Source organism: Aythya ferina (assembly GCF_964211825.1).
Source record: "Aythya ferina genome assembly, chromosome: Z".
Taxonomy (NCBI): domain Eukaryota; kingdom Metazoa; phylum Chordata; class Aves; order Anseriformes; family Anatidae; genus Aythya; species Aythya ferina.
The window spans coordinates 49882877-49903404 of NC_140299.1; the positions used below are offsets into that span (position 1 = coordinate 49882877).

The window sequence follows — 20528 nt, forward strand, 5'->3', positions numbered from 1 at the left end:
CCCTCCTCCCGGCCCCCGCCGCAGCCCCACGTGTGGGGCGGCCCCGCTCCCCTCCGCCCGGCCCGGCCCGGCCCCCCCGCACCCCGGCGGCCGGGAGGCGTCGTCGCGCCCCTGTCCCCGTCCCCGTCCCCGTCCCCGCCGCGGGGACCCCCGGCCCGCCGCCCCGCTCCTTTCCCCGGGCTGCGCTCGGCGTTAATTAGTAGTGGTGACGGTATCGGTGTGTGTGTGGGGTTCAGCCCGGTCCCGTTGGATTTCCCCTTTGGGAGGGGGGCGGTGGAAGGAACTCCTAGCCGGCTCGGCTTTTTCTTTCTTTTTCTTTTCCTTTTTTTTTTAAAAAAAAAAACTTTTTCTTTTCCCGCCCCCCCCTCTTCATTCCCGCCTCCCCCCCTCCCTCCCCCGGAGAGAGAGGAGGGGGGATGCAACGTGGACCCCGCTGCCGGTATCACTGCGTCCCGCTGAAGGCGGCAGGGCAGCCTGGGGAGGAGGAGGAGGAGGAGGTGGAGGAGGAGGAGGAGGAGGAGGAGAGAAGGAGCCGCAGCGGCTGAAGCCTCCCCGCGACGAGAAGCGGTGCCCGCTGCGGGACCGGCGCGCCTCTCCCCCGTCTCTCGCCGCTCTTCCTCCGGGGCAGCATCCACAGCATGGGCCGGCGGCGGTGGCTGTGCGTGCAGCCCTGCTTCCTATGGCTCGGCTGCCTGGCCCTCTGCGCGCAGGGAGCCGCCGGGCAACAAAAGCCGCCGCCGCGGGTCCGCCCTGCGGGAGGAGCGGGCGGCAGCTTCCCCGCCGCCGCGCACCGGGAGGAAGGGGCCGGCAGCGCCGGACGGGTCCGCCGGCGAGGACAGCAGGACGTGCTCCGCGGGTAGGCACGGCTCGGCTCGGCACGGCTCGGCTCGGCTCGGGAGGGAGCCGCTGCCCCGCGCAGCCCCGCGCCCGTCCCCGGCAGCGGGAGCCCCGCGCTCCGCTCGTGCTGCGGGTTGCAGCACCGAGGCGGCTCGCCCGTGGCTTTGTTTTGTGCTGAGCGGGTTTCTGCTCCTGTACAAAAAGACTTTTTTTTTTTTTTTTTTTTTTTTTTTTTCCTTTCTTCTCTTGGTGTTTTGGGGGAGTTCTTGCTAGTTTGGTTTAGTTCATAAATCGTTATGAGGAGTCATCCCCCTTGTCCTGTGTCAAACGCAGCACAAAGCCAACTTTTATAGCCGGACTTGTGACACCGCGCGTGAGCGCGGAGCCAAGCTCATCCCCGGCGTCTCCTCTGTGATTCCCCCAGGGATGGATGTGGCCTGTTCTTGCCTATCCCGCCTCTCCTGTTCACACTAACCAGTCACACTGACCATTTCAGTAATGTCAAATAAAATGGCTTGGAACTCCTTGTTGGAGAGAAAAATTGTATTCCTTTTGGGGAGGACTTTTTTTCGTAGACATCTTTGCTACACTTTTCTTTTTGTTTTGTTTCGTGGTTATATTTGTGCTGGTAGATTTACATTTCTTCCCCTCTGAGAACGTAAAACTTCAGGTTCTGCTTGCATAGATTTATATTTTTATATATGCCTGTATTTGTATGTGTTGCAGGCCAAATGTGTGTGGCTCTAGATTCCATTCGTACTGTTGCCCTGGATGGAAAACGCTCCCTGGAGGAAATCAGTGTATTGTTCGTAAGTGTCTGACTTTAAGTTTCTACTGCCCTAAGGGTAATAAGAAGAATAAGTGTTCTTCTGTGAGTTACTGATCCATTTAGTATGAGAAAAGAGAATTCTTACTGTAATTAATTTGGCCAGTTCTGTCTTTTGCCTTATGTGCGATTTTTTTCCTTAAAAAAAAAATAAAATAAAATAAAAGAGAGAAAGAAAGAAAGAAGAAGAAAAAAAAAGAAGAAAAAAATTATGGATTTATAGGTCCATATTTACTGTAATTGAAAGACTGGCAAATTGTTGTGTTTTCAGTGTTGTAAGAGGCACTTTTTCACCTATTTATTTTATTTTTAAAAGAACAAGACAGTGAAGTAAAAATAATAACAACAAAAAAAAATCTTCCAGATATCAAATAATCCACTGTAATAACAAAAAAAAAAAAAAAAAAAAAAAACCTGAAGAGGTCTTGATATAAAGCAAATGAGATCTGAAGTTTTCTGGAACTTTTGTGGTAGGCTTGGAATTACAGTCCAATGGAAAACTTTTTTACCTCTGGAGTGCTTATTCTCTTGCCTGTCATATTTAGTTGTATTTTTGTAGCTATAAAGCATGTAGACGGTGATTATTGCTGGGTCATAATAGACGTTGTGCTGACAGATGTGGCTGTTGACATGGCTTGGCAAAAAAAAAAAAAAAAAAAAAAAAAAGGAAATCTGCAGAATACTCTGAATACTCTGTGTAGGAAATGTCTACCTGGAAAGGAAATACAGAATTACGTTTCTGTCTGTTAGATAAAACTGATATTAGACTTTTTTTTTTTTTTTCTATGAGGGCTGTTCCCATTGATTCTAGGCTGTTGTCATGTTGTCATCCCTTTTCCCAATAAGTGTGCTCAGCTTCAGAACTCAGGTTAAAGAACATGCTGCCCTTTGCATAAGCAATGAAAGTCTTTGTAATACTCAGTCTAATGAACTCCAGACATCCAGGACTAAACTGGAGAAGGAGAGGGAGGAGAGGATGGTAAACCAACACCTGTGAAACTTAAAGGTGGCTTTTGGGCCACTGCCTGATGATGCAGGACTTGTTCACATTTGTTCATTTTGCATGAGTAAATTGGCCTTGGTAATGTTTCTTGTAACTACCACAGATCGCTAATTTTCATCTCAGGTTGACCATAGCATTTCCAAGCAAAGGTTAGATGCATCATTCAGAGCAAGGAAGATGATGGTGGCAATGCCACTGTGGAGTAAAAGGAGCTCCTCAGAACATTCAGTCCATATTTATCGTCTCTTATCAAGTCTCAGTATTTACTTACTTAAATGTGAAACTGAGTTTTTAAAGTTTTTAGGCTGCCCAATACACTATTGAGCTGTAATAGTTTTTTCAAAGTCAGCTGGATATCCAGCTCAGTTGCAGTCAGGGAGAGACAGTGATTTAGGTGCTTTCAGGAATCTTAATAACTTACTCTTAAATTGCAGTTCTCAGTGACTCTTAAAGACCTCAGTCTCAGGTGTTTTCACATACTAACCATTGACTTGCAACAATTTCTATGCACAAAAGACACCTTTTAGCTCATGTTTAACTTACTGGAGTTTAACTGCAGCTCTCTAACATGTTTGAAGGGTGAATGATTTTGCCAGACCAGCTGTCAGACTGGTAGTTATGCTTTCCAAGTTGTATTTTTGGTGAATGTTTAAGAGCACAGATTTCTACACTTACACGTTTTGCTGAGACAATGGATCTTCTAACTAGATCTATTTAGCTAGAGAAAACCTTCTGCACTGGATGATGGAGGGAACAGTAAACTTCGTACTGGAGTTGACCTGATTAAAATCATCAGCTACAACATACACTAATTATAAAGTATTGGTTCACAAAGTGAGTGGTGGGTCAACAGGAAACTATTCTGACTTTATTGTGTTTTCAGTTGATAATGTGATAGCAATTATTTGTGGTTGGTGAAATATTATGGTTAAATGTGATCTTTTATCTAAAGAAAAAAAAAAAAAAAGGTCTGGTTGGTTTAGCTTTCTCTTTAAATAAACTGTATGGATGAAAGCATGTTTGGAATATGCTTACAGCTAGAGGGCTTTCAGCTGATAAAAATTGTTCCTCTAACAGATAATAAACCAAGAAAGTGGTTTAATGTAGACATGAGGAGATTGGGCTATCTTGCATAAAGATGGACTGAACAACACTGTTCTCTGTGTCCATCAAGTGCTTTAATTCATATTTCTCTTTCTCACTTTCAAGTCTCCTAATAGAAAAAGTATTTCAAAGTATTTCATATCAGTCAGTGGTATGCCTCTAATTCCAACTATCTATCAAAGCCTCAGAAACTCTCACATCTGCTGCCTTCACAGCTAGGGCATAGTGGTAGAGAAGGTGTTGATGATCCACATTGCATCTTTTTGATGCCCAGAAGAACAATGTCAAATGACAACTAATGTGACTTTGTCTATTACTCTGGGAAAGAAAATTTGGCCTTTAACCAATTATGTCAAGGACTCAGGTGTACAAAGTCTTGTCTGGTTTGAATATGTTCAGCATCAGTACTGAGCTTTGTATTCGGTGGAGAAAGGGTAAAAGCACGTACATTTTGCAGGGAGCCTATCTGAACATCTTTAATGGGGCAAGAAAAGAGACTGCTTCATTAAAAGACATGTTTTTCATCTATGTATGTTTTCCTAAATTGGAAGTGGAGCATAAGTGTTCTGGGAAAAGTCTTATTTCTCCTTTTATATCCTTTTATATGTATCTATATCTATATCTATATCTATATCTATATCTATATCTATATCTATATCTATATCTATATCTATATCTATATCTATATCTATATCTATATCTATATCTATGGGCAGGTATAGTTTTTTTTGTTTGTTTGTTTTGTTTTGTTTTATGTGTATGAATGGGTTTTATCCCATTATCTGCCAGATATCCTTGCCAGATTATCTGCATGAGGAATGTGTTGCTCTTGTAGTCCTTCAGTGGAGATGTACTTCCTCATTATCTGATTCTCTCAAAAAGCCTAGAAATAGTTACAAAGGAGCTGTGATGCTTTTTTTTTATTTATTATATACATATATATATATATATTTGTTTATAAGTTGTGTCCTGCAAGATGCATGCTTCTGAGGTCCTTTTGTGCTCTACTAGCTCTTAATGTCTTAGGTTCTCTTATGGTGTGTTTGCTAATCCAGCACATTATTTAGATGAATTCATTTGGATCTCATTTATAGTCTGGATTTAGACTTTAACTATTCTCTGGTTCTGTGGTTTCTTTGCACAATAGAGTTCCCTTGGCTGGTGAAAGAGGAGTATGGCACAACATGGGGCATTGTGAGGACAGTACAATGGCACGTACAATGTCCACATATAATGCGGTGTGAAGGGGCTTCCCTGAGATTTGTTTAAAGTTAGTTTCACAGTGAGAATGTGGGAATATTTGAGTACGGAAACAGTATTTAGGGTAACTCCACACAATCTGGAAAGCTCAGTGTTCAAACATAGGCTTTCCATAAAACAGGTTTGACGAAAGGATGGATAATCTTCCAGAAGACAGCTCCTAAAATGCTTCTAGAATAGTAACAGTAAGAGAGAAGCCATACCAACAGTTAGAATTCATGAGTCATATTGTTTATAATCATTCAAATATTGGATTCTTCCTAAATTTTTTTTACAGGCCTCATGGTGTAAAATATATAATTCCAATAATTTTTCATTTGCTTGTATAATGGGGTGATGTTTCTAATTAGGGAAAGAGTTTATTATCTGTATTAAGTGGTCTGACCAGTGTTTGAATGTGCCATCTTCAACTCTGTTTGTCTTTAAGTTTGTCAGGGATATCAATTATTCCCAAATTGTTTGGTTTATTTAACTTACATTTACTTTTGTGTATATATTAGCTGTCCTAATGAATTGAGGATTCTGTGGCGTTTTCTTTTTTTGTTTTGTTTGATATTTTGATATTTGATTATTTTTTTTCCTGTGACTTAAGACTAAGGTTACTGTTAATCACACTGTCTTTTAAATGTGCTCTTCCTCAGCAATCTGTAGAAATAGCTGTGGTGATGGATTTTGTTCCCGTCCTAACATGTGTACTTGTGCAAGTGGACAAATATCACCTACTTGTGGACCAAAATCCAGTAAGGACTTGCTCTATTTATTTTCCTTGGAGATTTCATGTTAAGTAATTCTTCTTAATGTGTCAACTTAAAAATACCATGTAAAATCTTTAAGAATAACTTTTCATTACTGCATACATATACATGTCTTCCACTTGAGTATATCTCTAGTTTTATTGATAAAAATTGATACACGTGTGCATATTTACTCTGTGTGACAAACTGAAAAAAATGACATGTTTAAACAGATAAGCGTGTTTAAAAATAAATGTGTGTGGCATTAATGTTTTGCTTGAGTCCGTTTTTGTAAGAAATGAATGTTATGTGGCCTTCAAGATAATTAGAAGTGCTACATTGCTATTATGGAGAACCTCTTTCACTGATGCTTTTAAAATAATGGTTTACCAGTAGCTGCAAGTAACAGTTTTGGTTACAGAATACCTGAGCGTACCTGTAAATACACAGTACATGCCGTTCACGTCTGCTGTCATGTGAAGTTCTTGTCTGCTTTCAGATGTCTTTGTTTTTATCCATCCACATATTTTCCCATAATGCTTGTGTCTATGTGTCTGGGCCCTCTGCAGCGCAGCAGTGCAGCATCAGGTGCATGAATGGCGGTACATGCGCTGACGACCGGTGCCAGTGCCAGAAGGGCTACATCGGGACCTACTGCGGGCAGCGTAAGTAGTCATCCCTGTGCGTCCGGTTTAAGCCCACATTGGTCCCACAACTCAGCCCTCCCACTTTAGGCAGTCTAGGAAGATAGGAGAAAGCCCATATGAAGAAATACAGTAAAATGTCTAAGAGAAAAGTGTTGCTATTCTGCCGGACTATGTGTAGCTGGAAGTCAGTTTATGCATGAAGTGCATTTGTAGTCTCTGAAGAACCCTTTGGGAATGATGACAGTATACATCCCACTCACCTTGTTTGTGTTTTTTTTTAAACCAGATGATCACTAATATTTCATTCTCTTTGAAGAAGTTTCTTGGAAGAGGAGCTTAGCTGCTATGTTATAGCATGTTTTTCTGTTTGACTAGAGAAAAAGATTAAATATGGTTCAAGCTCTTGGATGTTTTTTCAATTTGGCAGATAAACTAGGAAGTCAATTATTTGCATAACTCTACCTATCACAGAAGAGTGTTGACAAGCTAACAATAAAAATGTAAACAATAAAAATGACTAAAGGCTGTAGAGGTGAAGAAGGTCTCAAAGACCTAGTGTATTCTGAGGGAATCTGGCTAGCTGAGAAATTAATTGCTGAAGGTAGTCTGAAGAAACTAGAAACATACAAAAATCACTGTGCAAAGAATGCTTAGACTGAGTAATGTGGAGGAACATCCTTTTGTTCTAGTCTTCTCTGCAAATGCAGAAGCAGACTTGTTTTAGTTTTAATTTTGCCTGGGTAAAACTCTCTAAAATTCTAGGTAATAATAATTGTTATTGTAAAAGAAAAGATGATTGCCTATTTAAGCAGTGTCTTTAAAGCAACCCACAAAATCTGAATGAACTTTGGAAACTGCTCTCAGTGAATATTTTTGTGTTCACCATGGAGATATAGTGCATTTTTTCCAATATGAAAAATTTACTGACTCTAGATTCCTGAGGTTCTTTTGCACTGGATACTCAAATATGTAACAACCCCCATTATTAATGTGGGGAAACCTGTGTAGGAAGGCAGTGTAGAAATAGAAACTAGACTGGAATCCCTTTGCTGTTCATGTGACCTGAAGATGTTGGGACTTTCAGACTAAATGAGTAGATTTGGACTGTATGCTAACTCTGAACATGGTTTATATGTTCTGAAAGCAATGAGCTTGATCATAGATTAACACACTTTAATGGTATTTTTCAAACAAGCTGACAAACAGTCTTCTTTTCAAACTGAGAAGATTTCAGTGCTTTACGAGGCTTTGTTTCTTTATTCACACCATTGATAAATAGCATGAGTGGTTGCATAGAAGTTCCACAAGTGTAAAAGTACCTTCTCCATCTATGTATTCTGTGGATTCATACCAAGAAAAAAGAATTTTATTCCTTTGATGGATCTTTCAAGAAGCATAGTTTCTGAAGGTACTTAAAGATAACTTAAACTACTAATTCTTTTGCCTTGCTCCAAGTGACATGCTAGCTCTGCTAGCAGTATGAATTCTGAACAATGAGTAATCTGTCTCTTTGACTCTCCAAGAAACCCCCCTTCCTGAGAGGTTTGTTGCTGTTGGGCCTGGATAGTACAACTTAATCTGTGCACAAATTAGTTGAGTTTGTATCTGATAACTTTGGTGATGGATGTGAGTTCTTATGATTAGTGACTAGTGCTGCACAACTGTTTAAAAATACACTGAAGTTAAGTGTCTGCTAAAAAGCTGTGCTGAATATGATTAATTAAACAGCTGTTTGCAATTAAGGTGAAGCAGTTGTAAGTACTAATGGAATTTGACCTGAACAGCCATTATTGTTGGTGTTTGATCTTCAGGTCCAAAAAAACTTAGAGTAGTTGAAGGGAAAAATAATTTTTGAATAGCACATATGTGAATCTGAAATGTCATTAGCATAGCTTTAAAAACTTTTTTTTTGTTGTTGTTGTTGTTGTTAATTAAAGCTGTCTGTGAAAAAGGCTGCCAGAATGGAGGACGGTGTATTGGACCGAATCGCTGTGCATGTGTCTACGGATTTACTGGCCCTCAGTGTGAAAGAGGTAAAAGAAATAAATAAGGAAGAAAATTATAGGTGGTTATATGCAGCAATGTGCATATATGTGTTTTATACAGTGTATTTGCCAGCTGAACCAGTAAGCTTCCAGCAAGAGATTTATTATTTATACTTTTATAAAGTTTTCCTTTACGGTCCAGTAGCTACACTTCGGGTTGGAAAAGCTGTCTCAGTTGTTAGAAATTAGAATAATTTAGGGTGCTTATTTTGTTTGTATGATAGTTAAAAGATGAGATATGTTTGCTTTCTCATACATGAAATAACATTAGAGCAAATTAAGAAGAGATTGGACTGTGCACTTAGTCACATGGTCTGAACTTTTGGGTAGACCTGTGCAGTGTCAAGAGTTGGACTTGATGATCCTTAAGGGTCCCTTCCAACTCAGGATATTCTATGATTCTATGAAATTGCTGCTTGCGTACGTCACATACATGTAACTAAATTAAGGATTGCTTTTCTGTATAGCAAATCTTTGATGGGGGGAATTTGAGAAGTTACTTGTTCTGGTTAGCTCTGTCATACAGGAAGAAGTTAGAGAAGGAGGAAAAAAAGAAGCATAATAGGTGAAATCAGTTCCATGAAGCTATTCTTATTCATCAAAACAACTTAAACACGTCTTACAGTGCTTTCATGAATTGGGGGTCAAATCAGGATTTTCTTTAAAATCTTTTAAAGAAATTCCTTAGCCGTTTCTAGAAGATTATAGAGGTGCTGATAAAGTCAGTTTTAATGATTCCAAACAAAACATTTTTAGTGCTATACTATGTGATTAGCACAAAAATAATTTAGGCACTATGTCCATATATAGTCATTTAGAATAAAATTATCACTCTCAGAAATCTATACTTTTTGCTTTTTAGTAAATGGGACCATTGTTTGTATTTTGAAACCAAGATGACTCCGAAGAATTATTAACGTAGAACTGCTCAACGTTAGATGTAACTGTAGAAGGTGTTCTGTGTATCAAACTGATAATTACTGTCCAGCTAGGATGGGTTTTTAAAGAATGGATATAGTGAGAATTGCTTTTCAGAATGGTAATAATAATTGTACATCCTTTAAAATGAGGTTGTCAACAATAATCAAAACTGATGCTGAATAGCTTAGCAGAAATATAACTCTTTGTCTTGAAGTTAGTGTTATTGCAAATAGTTCTCATCAAAAAAGATACTGAAGAAACTGAGCAACAGAATGTGAAATCCTGAATGCATGTATGCATTGTTATCTCACTCCTTTAAAATATTCAGTGGATTATTAACATTAAAAAGAAGGATGGAATCATATACATGGACAGAAAATATAAAGTTTAGAATTACTCTTGTAATGTCACATTCTTAATTCACATCAACAGTGGATATGACACCCCCTAAGAGCAGAAATAGACTTCTTAGAGTCACAGAAAAATATAGATGAGAAGGGACCTCCACAAGGCCATTTAGCCCAGCCTTCCAATCAGAAGGTCTGATCGGGTCAGCTTGTTCAGGTGTGTGTCTTGTCTGTAGAGTTTTAAACACCTCCAGTGACTGAGACCCCACAACATCTCTGGACATCCTGTTCCATTATTTCTTCACCCTCATGGTGAAAACTTCTACATTAACATCTAATGAGAGTTTTGCATGTTCCAACCTGTGTTTGTTGCCTCTTGTCTGAGAGCTGAGACCATCCAGGAAAAGTCTGGCTCCAGTTTCTCTGCACCTTTTGTGCAGAGAGTAATATAGTGATAAACCCTCAAAACCTTTTCTTCTTAATGCTGGATAAACATTGTTCCATCAATCTTTCTACACAGGGCAAGAGCTCCAGCTCCTTGACCAGTGCCGTGTCCTTCCCTTGTACTTCTTTCTCTATGTATATTTCTCTCTTCTGTTGGAGAGTCAAAAACATAAACAGTACTTCAATGCAGTTTTACAAGTGCCAAATGCAGGCAAAGGGACACTTTGCTGAATTGGATGCTATGGTCATACTGATACAGCCCATGGAGACGGCCTTCTTTGTTTCAGGGCTGGACCACTGATGCATGTTAAAGTTTTTGTCTACTAGGACTCCCATAATCATTTTCTCAGAGCAGTTTTGCTGGCAGCTGGACTCCACCTTTATTGTTCCATCACTTTTGTCAATCCTAGATGTGAGACTTCTGCCTTTGTTGGACTTCTTGAGATAACTTCTAGCCTATTTTTTTCAAGCTGTCCTTATCACTCTGGATAGCCACTCTGCTCTCCAGCATATTGACTGGTGTCCCCAGTCTGGCATCATCTGCAAACTTGCTGGAAGTGCACTCTTGTACCATCATCTAGGTTGTTACTGAGCACATTAAATTGTTACTTGTCCCAGCACTGATCCTTGAGGGTCTGCACCTCTTTCCTAGACTCCAGTTGGACTTTGCACCACCATTTCTTACAACTCTTTAAGCCAACAGTCCAGACAGTTTTCCACTCCCTTTAATTCATGTATTCAGCCTGTATCTCACTAATGGCAATTTCTCTATGGGCAGCTCACTCAAAACCCTTGCTATGTCAAGCAACATCCACAGCTCTCCTTCATATCTTTGTACCAGTGACCTCAGGGTTGAAAGCAGTGACATTTGCCCATGGTAAAACCATGCTGTCTGATCACAAACAACTTATTGCCTTTGTGTGCTCAGAAATAGCTTCTGCCATGGAATTCTGTGTGGCAAATTCAGCTCTGAGGTGCTCAAAGCTGCATGTAAATCATGAAAATATCTGGTACCTTTTTTGACATTCGATGACGGTGGAAATGAAAATGATTTCCTTATAGAAGAAGGAAATAATTGAACCAAACCCTGACAAAACCAAAACCAAAACCAAACCAAAAAAAAAAAAAACAAAAAAAACAAAAAACACAAAAAAAACACAGGAATTTCTATTTGCTATTCCAAGTTTGCTTTGTATACCCACTAGATGTCACAAGCAACAGAGAAATGTAAAGGATGAATTTGTTTCTTTGTCTCTAATCGCTTATTACTTTCATTCTTAAAACCAGATTTACCAACTTCTGTACATAGCTGTTGGTTTAGTTTTAGCTGTTACATGTTATATTCAGCCCATTCTTTCTAGATGATTCTTGTGAACTAAGCTCAAGGACTTGATTCTATTATATTTTGGAATAAAGCATGGAAATTTTGGATTTTAGCATGGAAAGCAAGAAACTTCAGTCTGTTAAGAACTTCATTAATATTTAGAGCTGTTTTCAGGAATCTATCTTTGTAGAATGCACACCTGTCTTTCAGCAAAAAGGAAATATTACCTGTCCATTTAGGATGGATTTTCAAAGCAGCCTGAAGGGGTTGGACAATGTGAGGTTGCTTAATATTTTAAGCCTTAGTTCAGATGCAACATACATTTGTATACATTCAACAGATAGATTTCAGCTCTGGTTGGACTGTAGTGTGATAGAATCGTAGTATTGCAAATTAATTTTGATTTTTTTTAGTATTGACTGCATTCATATATATTTGATTTTTTTGCCAGACAACTTGGTAAACTTTCCTTTTGTGTCAGATAGAAGCAATTGCCTATGATTAAGATTTGCTTTTAGTTTAGAATCTGACTAGTTTCAGGGCTGTGGAATCCTGTCAATAGACATGACAGAATCTAACTGTGGTGGTGGATCAGTTTTTATTAAAGATGGCTATACTCTAAATAGAAGTATTCTGTTACTTCTTTAGAAGATTCTAGTACTTACGAGTATTGCAACTATTTTTTTGCTGTGATGAAAGCATTGCAGTCTTCTTTCTTAAAATTCATTGTGAAACTTTAAACTGCATAATCTAAGCCACATAAAGGAAAAAAAAATCTATAATTTGGTGTTCCTATTACTCATCTGTCTTTTAAAGTCTTAGATTCAATCTAGAGAAATGTGATGTGTATAATGTCTTAAGTCATTTAAGCTATAAAATATGTTTTGTTTGTTTGTTTGTTTTTGGTGGGGTAGTTGTTTTCTGAAAGTAAGTAGTAGGCTAAAATTGCTTCTGCTATTGCCACAAAAATATAGCATATGTATAAAATAAATATAATTTCATTTATAATATACATTTATAATATACATTTTGCAGTGGTGGACAGGATTAAATAAATTTTCTCCTAGACCTTAGTGTTGCAAGCTCTCAGCTTAGTCCTGATGCTGGGGTAATAATTAGTATCAAATGAATAAAGAAGTGTGTATGAGTTCAATCAATTTCTGGCTTTGTGATGCTTATGTAGCATCAGTTGCATAGTTCTAATTTGTGCTTGCTCTGCAGTAAAACATTGTGATATGAATTAGTAACCTACAGTGCAAGATATGGTAGCAAACTTTTCATGTATGGTTTAAACATAATAGATATACATACATACCAAAAAACATACCAAAATATTGAGTAAACTAGTTGTAGGCAAGGCAACATATGTATGTACTATTGTGCTTGCCAGGTTCAGCAGAGTATGGTATGCCTGTAGGGAGGGATTAATTTCTCTAAAGTAAATAAGCAGCTTCTCCATTTTTCACAGCTACCTAAGTTTTTGTTAATGTTGTGGAAATGTCTCAGTTCACTGAATCTAACCTGTCAAACTACATGTAAAGAACCTACTGGCCATAATGAAAATATTATTCACCCTTGTCTTACATTCTTTGCACTGTAGACAGTTTTGTTATTGGCTCCTTTATGGAGGCCACCTCCAGCTTGAATGTTTGTAAACACATTGGCTGCTATTGAACTTTTAGCAGACAGGAATGTATAGTCTTTCCTTCTCATCTGTTCCATTATCTACCAGATTTTAGATCTAAATGGTGTAGAACATCTATGAAGACACTATATTTTAGACTTTATGGACACAATGAGTGCATGCTGACTTTTGGAATTATTTCACATACACTCCGTATATTTCCAAATATAAATGGTAAGACATGAATATTCAAAACTAGTTACTAATTTATTGTACTATTGTTCAGTGAAAGATGAAAAGTCTCTTACATAATAACTGTAAAAAGTTATATAGGCTATAGTTATAAATAACTATAACTATAAATAACTGTTAATTTTTTGTTTTACATGAGCTGAAGTACATGACAAAAAAGTAAAAGATACCTTAAAATTTTATTCTGTTCAACAGTAATTTGTAATTTACACTTTAAACATAATAAGTTCATGCTTTCAAACAGAATGCAGAAGGCAATGATTTCTTCATCTGTTTGTAGCAATAGGTGCCCCATAATACTTTACAGTAAAAAAAGGCCTCAGTAGTTTAATTTTAAACTGAGTTTAGCAACAGTTCATAACTCTTTAACTAAAATTTTATAGTTTAAGGTTATGTGTACTTCTCTTGCAAATCACATCAGAGTTATAAGGGATTTTTTTTTTTTTTTTACATTGCTGTGTTTTAAATGCATACTTTTTATTGTTCCGTAAATTAAGTTCTTTTAAAATAGGTATTTTCTCCCTAATGTAGAACATATGTAGCTTTCCTTCAGATTGGCCTCCCAGACTCAGTTATATGATAAAACGTGACTGCTTGTTCAGCTATCTGGGCTCCTAGCAGACTAATTTCCGGGCTGGAGACAGGAGGCTGAACAGTAACTAATGACTGGAATGATTACAGTATTTAACTTGAGACTTGCTGCTGGGTTAACAAGAAAGCAGAACCTGTCTGGAAGCTCGTGCTTCACTTTTTCTGATATATACAATGACCTTTTATGTTTTCTATCAAAGTCTGCTCTTATGGTCAGCTTCTTCCCTTTTTATTTGTAAACATGTAAGATTCAAGCATTTGATTTTGTCAGTTTCTTACAAAAGAAATAATCATAGTAATAATAGAAATAATAATAATAATAAAAAAAAAGATAGTAAAATTTAGCTATCCTCCCTCTTGAAAAATAATAAAGGAACAAATGATGCAGATTAAAAGGCCTCATCCTCAACTGTGTGCCTAAGAACAGATTTTGTTCTAGCATGACCAGGTCTCCAGATCTTTTGATTTCTCAAGATTGTATTTATGTATGAGCAAATAATCCTTTTTTTTTCTTTTTTCTTTTTCTTTTACAAAACCTGTATGTTTTTAAACTGTTGATCTGTAGAGGTATATAGAAGGATGGAAAAGCAACAATATTTTCTTCCTTCTTTATCATGAGTTAAAGTGAGGAGAGAAGCATCCTGTGACTATTGTATATTTGCCTTCATCCCCTGTAGAAAGAGAAGAAAACAGCACTTGTGATTCTGTGGTGGGGTAGGTGCCTTTGCAAGGGGGTTGGATTGAGTAGAAATGCCTGCATGGATTGGGAAGAACATAAATTTGAAGATGGGAGAGGACTTCATATAAAGCTAACAGGTCTGAGCAGGTGAGAAAAGAGGAAAAACAAAAATGTAAGTCAAATACAGTATAAAAGCTTCAGAAAGGGGGGATTTTCTGAGTTGTTCTCAGGAAAATTGCTGGTATTGTACCTTATCGCAGTGTATTCATTGCACTTAGTGTTCTCAGAGGTATGTGTAGTAACCTCCTCTGTGCAGGCAGCAGTGTTGGTACCAGCTCTGCAGTGCCTACAGGCACTCAGCCTGAGCCATGGGAGAGCCAGAGGAGGGATAGCAACGGAGCAAGAGAAGGGGCTGAAGAGTGGGACACTGCAGGAGATGGTGAACCAGGCTCAAGGCAGGGGATGTCACTGCAACAAAAGTTTGTTTTCTGGGTTAGGAAAACATACATCTCATATGGTATTTGAGAGCAGTTGTCTTCATCTGACCTCCCCTGATAGGAGAATGGTTAGTGTTGCTTGTGTATCTAAGGAGAAAGAAGAAAAATGGGAAAAAGAAAAGGGCTTATTCAAGCCAGCACGAGGATGGAGAAGTCAGTTAACAGTGCAGAGAGAGCTAGTGTGAAGGAAGAAACATGTTCAGAGAAAGCATTAACAATATGTAGTAACTGGGGCAAAATAGGGGAGGACAAAGGATAAAAAGATATTGAATGGAGCTATTTTAAATAAATTCATTAGCACATAACTGTTACAAAGATTTTTTGGTGTAATACAACTGAAAAACATTGAGCCTATATAATAAACTAGCACAATTTTATAACAGACTCGATGCTTCTAGAATATTATTTTATTATACAGAAAGTATACAGTTCACATTTAGGCTGTAATACTGTGGAAGATCCTTGTGTGTGCGTGGGCTGGGATGAAGAGTCACTTAGTGACTGCAATTTAGATGGAAGCAAGGAGGGAAAGGAAATGAAATTTGTAACAAACTGCATTCTCCTGTGACAGGTATGCAAAAGTTCTTGTAACTTTACGACACTCCTTGATATGTATTATTGGTAACAGGGCCACAAGAAGTGGAAGCATTGCAAGTTCAGTGAGGTACAGCAAGAACTTTTGGGGGCATACTGGGATAGTGTTTATTTGGTTGTGTGCCTCTAAGTTCATAAACCCTTTTGTCACACAGGCTATGGCAAGTTGTGCCCATGTTTTCCTGCCTGCCTGTCAAAGAGCATAATAGTGCAAGTGGTTCTGAACAGGCCTGTGCTTTTTCTCAAGTTGCTTAGTGTATTTCAGCTGTCCCCCAGTGATCGTAAACTTTGTTCTGGTGCATAACAGCAAAAATGATTTTGTGATCAGTGAGCTCTTCCTTTTTAGTAGGAGCTATGAGAACATGATTTTTTAATTTTGCTGGTTTTTGTTTTATAGTGGTTACTGTTAGCCTAAGCTGAAATAGATATTCATTATGTGGGGTAGGATGTGTGCAGGTAGTGGGTGCCTGCTCTGAAGAGGTAACCAGACAAAGCAAGTATTATTATCCTGCCTCTGAGAAGGGCTGTGGCACCATGAGATTACTGCTTGTTGAAGGTTGAGCAAGGCAGCTTCAGTAGGCTAGCAGTGAACCAAATATCCTGATTATTATTATTATTTTATTTTTTTTAAAACTAGGGATTTATCCTTCTCATTTTGTCGAGGTTAGCATAAGACTGCTGAATTTTTTATACTCAAGGAGTGAGTGCAACTGAAAATGTCGGACATTTTTGGAGAAGGCAGGAAGAAAGGAAGGCAATAAAATTAAAAAAAAAATATATATATATTACTAAATGCTGTCCTCAAATATCAACAATCACTCTTCTTTTCTTCTTGCCACAGGGCCACGTGTCCTATTACTTACTTTTTTTTTTTTCAGTGCACAGTAAGTGGAATACTTACCTGCCGAACACTAATATTTCATTCATTTCCAGTCCATTTTAGCTGTTGGGAAGTGGAACATGTGGTGTTGAGTTATCTTCTGCAAGTTTGTAAAGGACTTGTGAACCTGCTAGTTATTTTCGTTATTTGTTTGAGACTAGATATCTCAAACTCAATAAATCTATTATATACCTAAAATCTGAGGTTTATAATGCTTAGTTAAGTGCTGACCTTGTTCACTCAGGAAATCCTGTTCCTACAGTGAGTACTGTCCTGAAAATATTTGCATACGTGAACAGTTTGATAAACTATGGTAATAGTTTATTATGTTATATAATATATATAATAGTTAATTATGGAAAAGATGGTAAATTTGAATATAAGCCTTTACGGGAAGCTAATAGTGGGGTGGGAGTCTACCTTTTGAAATGATATGGCATGGAGAGGGAATCATTTCCTTCACTTGTTTTGTAGAGCTCTCAGGTCTTTAAGGAAACAGACAGCTATGGGCATCCTTAGGTCTGTGTAATGATTTTTGTTGCTACATTCTGAATGAACACAAAGATATTCTCTATCCAGATATAACTGTTCAGCTTCTTACTCATAGGCCTAGAAGAGTCTCAGTTAGCTTGGCTCAATCTGCCTTAAAGATATATCAGTTTATGTGATGGTAATTTGTTGAGAATTTTATCAAAAGATTTCCTCTTCTGTATTATTTTGATTAGTCCTTAGTTCTGGATGACTTCTGACCACAGCAGTTTGTCAGAAGCAGCTCCTGCCCACCTCCCAGTTCCAAAAGCCCTAAGAAACTGTGCTGAGCAGCATAGAGTGGTTACAAGGTCTTTCAAAGCTGGGACTCGGAAAGAGGGGGGATGAAGAGGTCATGACAGGACCCAAAATTTGAATTACAGTGTCCACCAGCAGTAAGTACATCCAAAAAGTGAGACCAAGTCTTTTGATAGAGAAGCATTATTACTTTGTTGGTAGCTGGTTTTGAAACACTTGATATCATTAATAGTTTTCAGCTAGTTCAGATACATGACAGCTAAGTATGGTAGTGATAAAGGGTCGCTACACTGTGTGTTACATGAAAATGAAACTGTGTGCCTTTAAACTGAGTCTACAAGTGGAAGATGTAAAAGTAGATTTGAGTGACCTCTTCCAAAGAAGTTGAGAATTTTCACCAGAATGAAATGGAGCTCACCTGCAACTCAGATACAAGGATAAAACTCCACTGTCAGTGTTTAAAGGGGCAGTACTGAAACTATGCTATGTCAAAAAGGTACATTTTTTTCACATACATGTTTTTTTGTTTGTTTGTTTGTTTGTTTGTTTGTTTTCTGAAGAGACAAGGATCTGGTAGTATAGAGCAACAATCCAAAAAACAGGTAGGGAATGTATTATTTAGGAGAGGGAAGTCTTGGCTCCTTCTTTCGTCAGTGAAAAATTTATTCTTTTTAAGGTACATTAGATGTGACTTTTTAATTCATTAATCATTTGATTTCATTAACCTGATTATTTAAAGTACCTCCAGAATAGTATGGGTATATTTCCAGATAATCTCCAGAAAAATCTGGGGGAGATTAGAGGCTGCAGTTTACAGCTTTAAAGTTTAGGTGAGAATGGGTTGAGAGAGATGGAAAATACATGTAAGATGTGGATGTGAAAGGCATGGCTTGCAAGCAGTGTGGGAAAGGCAATCTGAAATGTTAGGGAGCTGCTGTTATGAGGAATATGAAGGGCTCCCAACAGATAAGATTTGAGCTCTTAAGGACCTTTGTAAGGAAATCATTTCAAAAAACAAAACAAAACAAAACAGAATTGCTTCACTGAAATAGTGTACTGAAGAGAAGGAAAATAAAATGAAAACCTAGAACACACTAAAACTGATATTCATGTCAACAGGAACTGTCTCTCAAAGAAAGTGCAAAGTCCCCCGAAATACTCAAGTGAATAAGAAAACTTCTGTGAAATTCAGGAAGTACTAATGTTTATTATTGCTTATGTAGGCATAGTAGGCAGATTTTAACATTGCAAGAAAGTGCAAATAATTTAACTTAAAGAAGCCAGCTTGGAAGTACTGTAAAAATGAATAAAAGTTTTGTTTTGTTTTGTTTTTGTTTGTTTTCCTTTTTTTTTTTTTTTTTTTTTTTTTGAGATTGGACAAATAGATTTACTGATAAATCTATCAGAGAAGGGAGGGGGGAGGGCACACTTGGAAAACTCTACCTGTGAAAAGATCCTGCTGAGAGATATAGTCTGAAATGCTTTTTATGTTTTGTAGAGGTTTATATTACTCAGGAACATAAGGTGAATGGAAAGAATCTCTTGAAAGTGCCTGTTCAGGAAGCCACAGCATGCAGGAGAGCTGCCACACAGGATCAGGGCAGGGGGTGGCCTAGCTGGCATCCCCTCCCTGTCTGTAACCACTTGAACAGGAAAAGTGTGTGGTGACTTTTCCCAGGGTCAGGCAGTGCTGTGGTTTAGAATTTTTCTGAGCAAGTGGCATTGTAATCATTTTTAACACCTTGCCCTGCATTTTTCTGCTGTGCTTGTGTCCAGCATTGTTTGTCCCCTCCCTCACACTCTAAAATCACTCACAGACTACCCATTTCCTGCTTCTTGCTACTTGCCTCTTGTTTCACTCTACAGTCTCTTGAAGAGCCTTTGGTTGGGGTCCTCTGGGAGTCCTGGTGGGTGGTGTATGCTCCCATCTGATAGGCATGCTGACTCTTTAAATAACTCCACTAGGTATACAGGCCTCAAGTTTTCTTGTACAAAAGTCGCATTGATTCTTCCACAATGCTGCATTTATCAGTATTCCTGCATCAGTTAAGGTCTAGGTGTTGAAAAAAGGAGGCATATGGCATGCTTCTTTACTCTTGTTTTTTAAATTCAGATTGGCGTGGGCATGGAAGCTACAGAAATCCTGCAATTTCTTCCTTTTTTATGTGAAGATACATGAATTTCTGTAAACTTGGTAATAAAGCCGTGCTTTTGGTTCTGTGGGGCCTATGTCTTCTTTTGACTGTCTGACTTAATCTGCTTCATTGGGTTATGTTAGTCCTCTGGTTTGTAAATTGCAGACATGAAGTCTTTGCATAGAAATAAATAACCTTCTTGGAAATGTTCCACCTCCTCTTCCGTATGATATATAATTTTTATTACTAATATCAAGTTTTGTAAAGAAGTCTTTAAATGGAAAGCTTTAACTGTCCTTTGAGTACAGTATGGAAACTGTTTTTTTTTAGTGTTTTTCAGAGTTTCATGTGAAGACTCTCAGTTCTGTTGGGTGAATTAAAAAGCAGATTTGCCTCCTATCCTTAGTCATTGATCTTGCCAAGAGCATCCACAAAAAGCAGTCAGTGCAAATACTGGATCTGGACAGAGCCCACCACTCCAAAGATCCAGTGCCATGGGTGGTGCCCTTAGGATTCAGAAATGACTAAAGCAAGCCCGATGGCACCTGTGCTGTGTGGACCATCTGGGAGCTCAGTCCCCTCCCATTCTCCTGCTTGCCCACATTGTGGAAGAGGGGAGAGAACAGGAAGGGCAAAAACAGAAAATTCCATGGCTGAAATAAGGACAGCTCTAGGGCTGAAACAATGAAGCACGTGCAAGCAAAGCAATACGAAGAATTGGTTCACTGCTTCCCATTGGCAGGCAGGTGTTCTCCATCTCCTGGAAAGCAGAGTTTGTCATGTGTAACAGTTACACGGGAAGACCAATGCCATGAGTCCAAATGTACTCTCCTTCTTTCCCCAAACTTTATTTTGAGCAAATCATACAGTGCAGGACATCCCTCTGGTCCTTGTGGTCAGCTGTCCTGTCTGTGTCCACTCCCAGCTTCTCATGCACCCTAAGCCAGATGACGGAAAAGAACAAAGAATGAAATTTGCAATGCTGTGCAAGTACTGCT

At 38.5% G+C, this 20528-nt stretch overlaps 1 protein-coding gene across 4 annotated transcripts in view; it reads left to right on the forward strand.

Moving 5' to 3' along the window:
* Positions 1-551: 551 nt before the first annotated feature.
* The window catches only part of FBN2 (fibrillin 2), a 201232-nt gene continuing 181255 nt past the window's right edge, over positions 552-20528 (forward strand). For 2 of the 4 annotated variants that reach the window (XM_084504020.1, XM_084504022.1), the window contains exons 1-5: positions 552-856; positions 1564-1646; positions 5672-5770; positions 6334-6429; positions 8349-8444. In XM_084504020.1, the coding sequence (XP_084360146.1) occupies positions 639-856; positions 1564-1646; positions 5672-5770; positions 6334-6429; positions 8349-8444 (592 nt within the window). In that variant the 5' untranslated portion in view covers positions 552-638. Of the gene's footprint in view, positions 857-1563; positions 1647-5671; positions 5771-6333; positions 6430-8348; positions 8445-13235; positions 13351-14636; positions 14786-20528 lie in introns of those variants that run through there. The other 2 variants (XM_084504021.1, XM_084504023.1) reach the window with 2 other exon arrangements.